At 37.1% G+C, this 9,154-nt stretch overlaps 1 protein-coding gene across 1 annotated transcript; it reads right to left on the minus strand.

Annotated features, from left to right (window-relative positions):
• Nucleotides 1-10: 10 nt before the first annotated feature.
• On the minus strand, nt 11-8,423 carry LOC127987745 (guanine nucleotide-binding protein subunit alpha-14-like). Its single transcript, XM_052590149.1, has 7 exons — nt 8,210-8,423; nt 5,871-6,055; nt 5,596-5,750; nt 3,331-3,459; nt 3,117-3,246; nt 2,853-3,006; nt 11-1,570 (listed from the first exon to the last, which is right to left on the minus strand). Exons 1-7 carry the CDS (start codon nt 8,376-8,378, stop codon nt 1,377-1,379), a joined length of 1,116 nt encoding a protein of 371 aa, XP_052446109.1. The 5' UTR covers nt 8,379-8,423; the 3' UTR covers nt 11-1,376.
• Between the last annotated feature and the right edge of the window lie 731 nt (nt 8,424-9,154).

A 9,154-nucleotide genomic window follows, 5' to 3' on the forward strand; every position in this document is an offset into this window, starting at 1 on the left:
ATGCTTTTTTTGTGGATTCACAGTTAAAATCATACAATCATAATTGTATACACATTTTTTAAAACTTAAAACAGAAAACAACAACAACAAAAAGACTGTGCAAAGGGACAGACTGCAGTTAGAAAAGGAAGGGAATATTGCTGGTGTCCCCACTAGGTTTTTATCTTGCTTACTATTCCCCACATTATTTATTTTTGTCCATATTTGTTACTAACAATGTATAAATAATACAAGAAAATCTGTGTTTTTTTCTCAAGTCAAAGAACAGAAAACACTGTATACTGTAAGATTTTCACAAAATCTTTAAGGACATCAAGGTAGCATGGAAGAAAATCAGCACTTTTATCTAGTTTTTGATGTCTGTGATGTATTCATGCAATAAACTTTAGATGGACATTTTTGATTAAAGGTTTCAATCAAGAATGTGATGGCATGTTTTGACACACACAGTGTATTTTTTATTTTCGGCTCACTAACATACTGTATTGCATCCGTTGCAAAAAGAATTAACATTTTAATGGCATACTAAAGTGTCACATATATCAGATTAGCTTCTACCTAAAGAATCACACAAGTTGTTACCTTACATACACTAAATATTTATCAGCACGTGTTATTTAGAAAGTAGAATCTTGAAACTATCTGTACTCAAGTGTCATTCTTGTATTCATGCAAGTGTTGGGGAACTATTTGAATAGCAAAGACAGTGGCTACAATTGATTTGCATGGATTCAAAGTCTGTCATGGCATCCTCTCTTAATTCATATTTCATTCAAATCTTGTGTAATAGAAGATAATATGGCAGATATTCACTAAGATGGCCACATGAAAATATATAGCCTATACTGTTAATCTGATACCACAGGTTTTAAGGTTTGTCTTTGGAGTAGATTTAGTAAGTTTATGGATAGGTTATGGATGGGAAGTTGGCAGGGTCAGAAATGTCATATAATAATAATTCCCGAATAGTTTTTTTTGTGTGTGTGTTGTCATAAAATATTTGATTAATTTAATTTATTTTGGGTTTTTTCTATTCTGGGCCTATAATGTTGATCTTGATTGATGGATAGAAAAATCTGTTACATGTTGTCCCTAGCAACAAATTTAAATGGACAACTTTTAAATGGACAAAATTCTGTTATACTCACCCTCATATTTTTTTCCCCAACCTTTGTGACTTTCTCTCTTCTGCAAAACACAAAATTAGATATTTCTTTTTTGGGTGGACTATCCCTTTAATTTCCAGGCTACATGCTAAATTCACAGAATGCACTTTGCCATAATCCCAATACTCACAGACAGATCACATTAATATTCTCACTGAATCAGAGGTGAAAAACTTTCAATATAACCATATATAAAAGCCCTTTTGTTTTTTAATTCAATAAGTTGAATTCGGACAGGTTGTTCTGCAGAATGGTGTGCTTCACTGCTTCAAAAACGAAGCGGATATTTTCAGTGTCGGTTGCACAGGTGAAATGTGCATAGATCCTTTTATGTGTGTCCATGTTCTGGTCCTCATACATACTCAAGATGAACTTCATTGCAGCATCTGCATCATTTTTAGGACCTGTGGAATGAGCAGATAACATAGATTTCATCATTTCAGTTGAGTTTAGTGGTAAGCAAAAAACAATATAGCAGCGTAATAACTTTTTCACATCTTTTGTATTTTTGTTATGTATGAAACTTTTGGTCCAGTGGACTTTCAATGGATGGACAAAAATGTTTAAAGAATATAAAAAAATCTTTATTCGTAATGAAATGTCTCATGGGTGTAGAACTGATGACAGAATTTTCATTTTGGGGTGAACTAAGTCCTGTGCACAACAAAATTCATAATTGGTGCATTAATCTGGTCAGACGAACAGAATTTTTTTTAACTTCCCCAACACTGCTCTCTAGTATGTCTACTGCAATGAATTACATATATGAATATATTTTTAATTAGTAAGCAGCATGAAATACAACTTGTCAGGGAATGTTTCTTTTTCATACAATGGAATGTTTCTTTTTCACATGACTGTGATGATGTGTTTTACCAGTCATTAGCATTGGAGTTTTTCATATTATTATTATTATTATTTCTCTCTGTTAATTGCCTTTTTTGAAAGTCCTGAAAATAATATCCTGGGGTTTATTTTATGTTTTGAGCAAATGGGAACAGACAAAAAAAAAAAAAATTATTTGAAGTAGTGTCCCATTCACTACTATAGAAGTTAACCCAACTATGACAACTTCCACTGTTGGGAAACCTGGATGTGACGAGTGGGGTGGGGCCGAGAGCCGTGGGAACGGAGCGAGGTAGGTGGAGTGATTGGGAAATGCTCCACTCACCGGTCTCGAGTCCCACTGAGGTAATCAGAAGGATACAAAAGAGGAGCGATGACAGTGAAGGACCAGAGAGGACCAGGCCTGGACTAAATAAACACAAAACAGAGCGACAGCCCCTCACAGATGACTGCTGCGCACAAACAAAAATCAAATACAAAATAAAATCCAGGCCTGGTCCTCTCTCGTCCTTCACTGTCATCGCTCCTCTTTTGTATCCTCCCGATCTCCTCCGTGGGACTCGAGACTGGTGAGTGGAGCAGGAGTCGCTCATTTCCCAATCACTTCACTGACCTCGCCCCATTCCCACGGATCTTGGTCCCACCCCACTCAACACACAGGAAATGTGAAAAAGGTCCATAGCACTGTCTCAATGTATTGGCAGATAAAACAAGTGATCAATCTGGTAGTTTCAGTAAGACAAATTATTCATGAAAACAAGCCTTATGCTGTGTTGCTTCTCATGTAAATACCAAAAATGCTTGTTAGAAAGATTTTAGAGGTGTTTTTGGAACTCCAACCTCTATATTGTGGAAAATAGTCTACAAGATGTGACTTTGAGATCTTCTCGTTCAGGATATCTGTTTTATTGAGGAAGAGGATGATAGAGGACTCCTGGAACCAGGGGTAGGAGATGATTGTCTTAAAAAGGGCCTTACTCTCCTCCATGCGGTTCTGCGAAAGTATTACATCACATCAACAGAACGAACAACTGTGAATCACCTATGATGCTAAATCTTAATAACCCAGAAAAGCTACTAAGATAATGCATGGAAGTGACTAACCTCATTGGCACACTCATATAAGACCTGATCGTATTCGCTCAGAGCCACCAGGAAGATGATAGAAGTAACGTTTTCAAAACAATGGATCCACTTCCGTCTCTCTGATTTTTGGCCTCCAACGTCCACCATTCTACAAAAATAAGTGGTTTTGAAAAATTACAAAATGGGTAACAATCAGTCAATCCATCTTCACACCACCATAATGAACCGTTACCTGAACATGACTGTCTGGAGGTCAAAGATGTACTCAATGATGCCTGTAGTTGGAATTCGGACTCGCAGGATATCCTGAGTCGTGGGCAAGTAATTGGCTAAAGATATTCTGTCAATGTCATCAAGGTAACTGGTAAACAGAAACAAAGCAGATCCTGAGAAAATCATAGAAACTCTATTATTTGTCCAAAATCCCGAATGGACACCAAAACTCAACCAAAAATAAAGGAATATTTTGATACAGTGATACATATTCTTTATTAAAATATCATGCACAAATGGTAGTAAAATAGAAAGTTAAATAGTAAAATGATTGATTGTGTACTAAGATGAAAAGTGACTTGTGTTGCATGGATTTTATCAGTTTGATCTTGGCTTTGCCTTGGGCGCATGGTCTAAACGAGTTGTCCCTATTCTCTTAATGAGTAATGGGTGTTTTTGGGTGTAACGTACAATAAACCAATCAGAGTCTCATCTTCCATTCCCTTTAAGAGCCAGGTGTGCTCGTGCCATGACGGATTTGCTATTTACATGATGGAATTTGGCAAGCGCTAAGAAAGAACGCGTCTCTGAGATGAAACGGAGCTGTTTGAGTGTGAGCAAATATATTCTGATACATGCGATGACTACCCATAATGACATGTAGGCATTTTTATATATATATGGCATATATATATATATATATCATCTTGCAGTTGATGGAGATTTGTGGGATGCACATCCAGGGCACAAAGCTCCAGTTCCATCACATCCCAAAGATGCTCTATTGGTTTGAGATCTGGTGACTGTGGGGGCCATTTTAGTACAGTGAACTCATTGTCATGTTCAAGAAACTAATTTGAAATGATTCGAGCTTTGTGACATGGTGCATTATCCTGCTGGAAGTAGCCATCAGAGGAGGGGTACATGGTGGTCATAAAGGGATGGACATGGTCAGAAACAATGCTCTGGTGGGCTGTGGCATTTAAACAATGCCCGAATGGCACTAAGGGGCCTAAAGTGTGCCAAGAAAACATCCCCCACACCATTACACCACCACCAGCCTGCACAGTGGTAACAAGGCATGATGGATCCATGTTCTCATTCTGTTTATGCCAAATTCTGACTCCCAACCTGACCATCTGAATGTCTCAACAGAAATCGAGACTCATCAGACCAGGCAACATTTTTTCAGTCTTCAGCTGTCCAATTTTGGTGAGCTTGTGCAAATTGTAGCCTCTTTTTCCTATTTGTAGTGGAGATGAGTGGTACCCGGTGGGGTCTTCTGCTGTTCTAGGTTCCGCCTCAAGGTTGTGCGTGTTGTGGCTTCACAAATGCTTTGCTGCATACCTCGGTTGTAACGAGTGGTTATAGTTGCTCTTCTATCAGCTTGAATCAGTCGGCCCATTCTCCTCTGACCTCTAGCATCAACAAGGCATTTTCGCCCACAGAACTGCCGCATACTGGATGTTTTTCTCTTTTCACACCATTCTTTGTAAACCCTAGAAATGGTTGTCGGTGAAAATCCCAGTAACTGAGCAGATTGTGAAATACTCAGACCGGCCCGTCTGGCACCAACAACCATGCCACGCTCAAAATTGCTTAAATTATCTTTCTTTCCCATTCTGACATTCAGTTTGGAGTCCAGGAGATTGTTTTAACGAGGACCACACCCCTAAATACATTGAAGCAACTGCCATGTGATTGGTTGATTAGATAATTGCATTAATGAGAAATTGAACAGGTGTTCCTAATAATCCTAATAATCCTTTAGGTGACTGTGTATATATATATAATTTCATTTTTAATATTTGGCATGTTTGTGTGCTGCTGTGCGTCACTGTGTTTAATAAGCAGCGTGTACGCACGTTGTGGACCTGCCTATACTAACATGCTCTTTAAATAACAAAGAAAAAACATTGCGCCAGACTTTAGACCAGGTTTGAACTGGTCTATGTCGCAGTCTGTTTTCAGCTTCTTAAAATAGCATTTTACTAGCAATGCGCCTGCACACCTCTTTTTTAGACCAGCATGCCCATGGGCGCACAAATGAGCGCAAATGCATTTGCTAATTAAACGACGTTACGCTGGACAGGAAAATGAAAATGGCACGGACTGAAATGAGAAATCACACTATTATAGGGCCCTAAGTCTAGTGGAGAAAAGAAAACACAGTATTGCATTATGCCATATCTAAAATGTACACGAGTACTAGTACTAATAGTTCTAAACACAGTCCAGTAGTACTTTTTGTCAGCGTGAGAACTGAAATATTCACTGCACTCACTACTTGGTAGAGTCTGATAACTGGAACTCTCTTCTACGTTCAAAGCACTTCTGCAGGCCTTGGTCTCTCCACACACTCTTGATGGCTTCAGCATGTTTAGGCTCCAGTGTATGTACCGTTTCTGGGATCACACTGTTAAGCATTGCAACATATGTCTACAACACACACAGATAAGGTTTTAGTTTTGATGTGAGAGTTAATACATCTTTATTTATTGAAGATATTTAACATGTTTAGTAAAACATATATTTAGTCTTGGAATTCCTGGTGCATACTTTGTTTTTTTCATTAGCAAAAGGGATATTCAGGTGCTCCATTGCTTGAAGCAGGTTGTGAATGGAAACAAAGATATTCTGGAACACCAGTTTGGCATAGGCCCTCCTGTCATCTTCTGTGTAGCCCTTGCCATGTATGATTCTCATCTGCTTTATGAAAGTGCTCTTCCCGCTCTCCCCCGTACCTGTCGAAGGACATAGAAAATTTGTTTGCGGTAAGACATCATGCATTACTGCATGAATAGTTTCTTGTGAGAGGTCTTACCATCAGTATTGAGACCAAAACTGTACCAAAGCTTTGTCTCATCGCAATCCAGTTTCATTGTATTGATAAGGATAGCCTTTTTGCTTTTTCTTGCAGTTTGTATGTGTTGCAAACAACTTTGTGGTGAGTAGATGATTTTTTAAATAAATATAAATTTTAATGCCAGCGGTAAAGCTTCAAAGACCACTGCAGTATTGCTGCAGCGTTTCCATCTCAGTTCTGAACTTGGTATGATGGGAACTCATTACATTGATCTGACATTTTTCTATACATCCAGAACATTCCTGTTCTGGTGGAATTAGAAGGTGCTGTATATGTTATTGAAGCTACTGAACAAAACTGAATCAACATTGTACTGAAAAATGACTAAAGATCAAAATTTGACTCATAATTTGTAAAGTTCGCATTATTGATTCTGATTTGGTTCTGTCTTTCTGTCACACGTTTGCATTTTACATGTAATTTGGTGTGGCGTGAATTTTTTTAAATTATTATTTGTAACAACATAAGGATGAATACATGACAGATTTAGTTTTTGTTTGTTTGTTTTTTGGGGGGAGGGGTAAACTATTCCTTAATGAAGTTAGTGTTCAAACTGTTATTTTGCAGTATTCACAGCAACCCTCATATTCTCTATTACAAAAAAAAAAAAAATGAAGGGAAATGATCTATTCACTCAGTCTTTTTAGAAACACACAGAGACCAGACAAAACTCCTACTATGGATTTTCGAGTTTGCATTTTTGCCTTAGGATATGAATATTGTGATGATCTGCTGGTAGGTGTGAATGGTGAATTGGAATACAATTTTCAATAATATGAAATAACAATTAGACAACTATACTTTTGTTCAACAAAATAGCGGCGGAGCTAGAGTTTTCACATGGGGTGGCAAGGGCTAATTCAGGGAGCCAATAGATCATAATAGAAAATCCTGGCATAAATAAGCATGAATAAATCCTATGGTTGCTGATTAGCCTTCTTTACTTTACACATTACCCCACATTATAGTTAAACATTTCTACCATGACTTCAAATGTTAGCCTATTGGAACTTATTTCTCTTTTTTCTATCATCTGATTAACCAGTGGTAGGAGCAAAAGATCTAACATTACCTTATACAGTGAGTTTAAAAAATGTTGTTCAGGAAACCTAAAACGTTTCCTCGGATGTTCATTCATATTTACTTCATGTTAATTAGAACGCACTCCTGCTTCGTTTGATTTGAGGCAAAGGGGCAGCGCACGTGAACCGTCTTGCCCCTAAAGAGCTCCAAAACCACACAGAACACCAAACTCAGTTGACTTTGATAACACATAACCAGTACATCGCAGTGCTGGATGTGAATGATTGTATCTATTACATGCCAGACAGGTCTGACAATCCGGAGTTCTGCTAAAAGGTTAGAGATTGTTATCGTGGTTAAAACTTGATACGCTTATTCATCTTTTCTTCTGTTGAACTGGTATTGTCCCAACTGATCCGAACTAAACTTAACCTAAAATTTAGCACTAAATACATAAGTAGATATAATCAAGGAAAACAAAAACTAAATGAAACACATGAATAACTGTTTATATGCAAGTGTATGATGCAAGAACACATAGGACGTGATGGAGCTTGTCCTATCAGCAGATCCTGTGTTAGGAATTCAAACATTGTTCCTGTTTGCATGCTTTCTGAAAATATCTTTACATGCTTATGTGCATTTCAGTTTCATTACATGAAGAAAAAATGTACGCTTCGTTGTGTGAGACTGAATTCATTTCCACATTGACACCTTTTTGCATATATTTGCTTGTGGCCACTAACAGTCTGGGAATATGTCATCTAAACATAAGAAGTGTGAGTGTTGTAAGCCTTATAAATATTGTATAAAAGCTGAAGCATATATCTGTCTGATAATTTAATTGTAATAATGTGAATAAATGACTGTTTTCAGATTGTTTTAAGATGCTGAGAAACTCAAATTATTTCAACTGACCATTAAAGGTTTTCAGGTGACACACAAAAAAATACAAAATCTACATACCTAAAATAAAGCAAACACGCAAACAAAAATCAAAAGTACATACCTAAAAGCAAAAGTTTTAGCTGTCGGGATGAATTCCGCTTATCCATCTTAAGCTGTCTCTCTATCAATTGGTGAATCCTGATCCTCTCTCTGTCTTCATTTGACAAGCAGCAGTCCCCCATCCTGAACAGCTTGAACCTTCTCCAGTACTTTGCAGATAACACGTTCATCCGGCTGCACTCCAGTGTTAAAACATCTTCAAGAAAGCCTATGGGAACACGCCTACCTCAGGACCAGCGTGATGTACTGCAGTACTTACAGGTGAAGTTTCTTCCTCGTTCATTGAATGGGTTGGGTAGTGTATCATATAATGCATTCATTCCCCTTTCCTCTGCACCAATTTCAATGGCTCTCTATTAAAAAAATAAAATAAAATGATGAACCCAAATGATGAACAAATGAACTGAGGATTACCCTTTTTAAAATTGTGTAACATTCTTCTATGGAGCACACACACACACACAGTTTTTGAAATATTTTTAATCAAACTGTTTTGGCACTCATTGACTTCCACTTCCAGTCATTATATATATGTTTTTCTTTTTTTCTTGTACACCTTGCCTTGTCAGCATAAAACTAACACTGGAGATCATGTTGCATACAAGGAACTTCTTGTAGCATTGATGGCAATAAACAAATCTGGTTTATTGGCAGATTTTTGAGAGGATTTTGTAACTTTTCAGATGATCAGACCAGCTAAACCTGCCTAACCAGTTAAGAGCGATGTAAACAAGCTAAGACCAGCTATATATATTTTTTATTTTTTTCATTTTATTAGTTATTATGTTATTTTCCTTAAACAGGAAAATAATATTCTTAGAATTGACACTAAGAGGTCAAGTAAGTACTTACAATGGATCTAAATATTTATAATTTATCATAAATAATTATGATTGGTTATTCACATTTTCTCTTTTAGCTGATTCGCAACAATATACAGTATATA

The sequence above is a fragment of the Carassius gibelio genome, chromosome A5, assembly GCF_023724105.1.
Source record: "Carassius gibelio isolate Cgi1373 ecotype wild population from Czech Republic chromosome A5, carGib1.2-hapl.c, whole genome shotgun sequence".
NCBI classification, from domain to species: Eukaryota; Metazoa; Chordata; class Actinopteri; order Cypriniformes; family Cyprinidae; genus Carassius; species Carassius gibelio.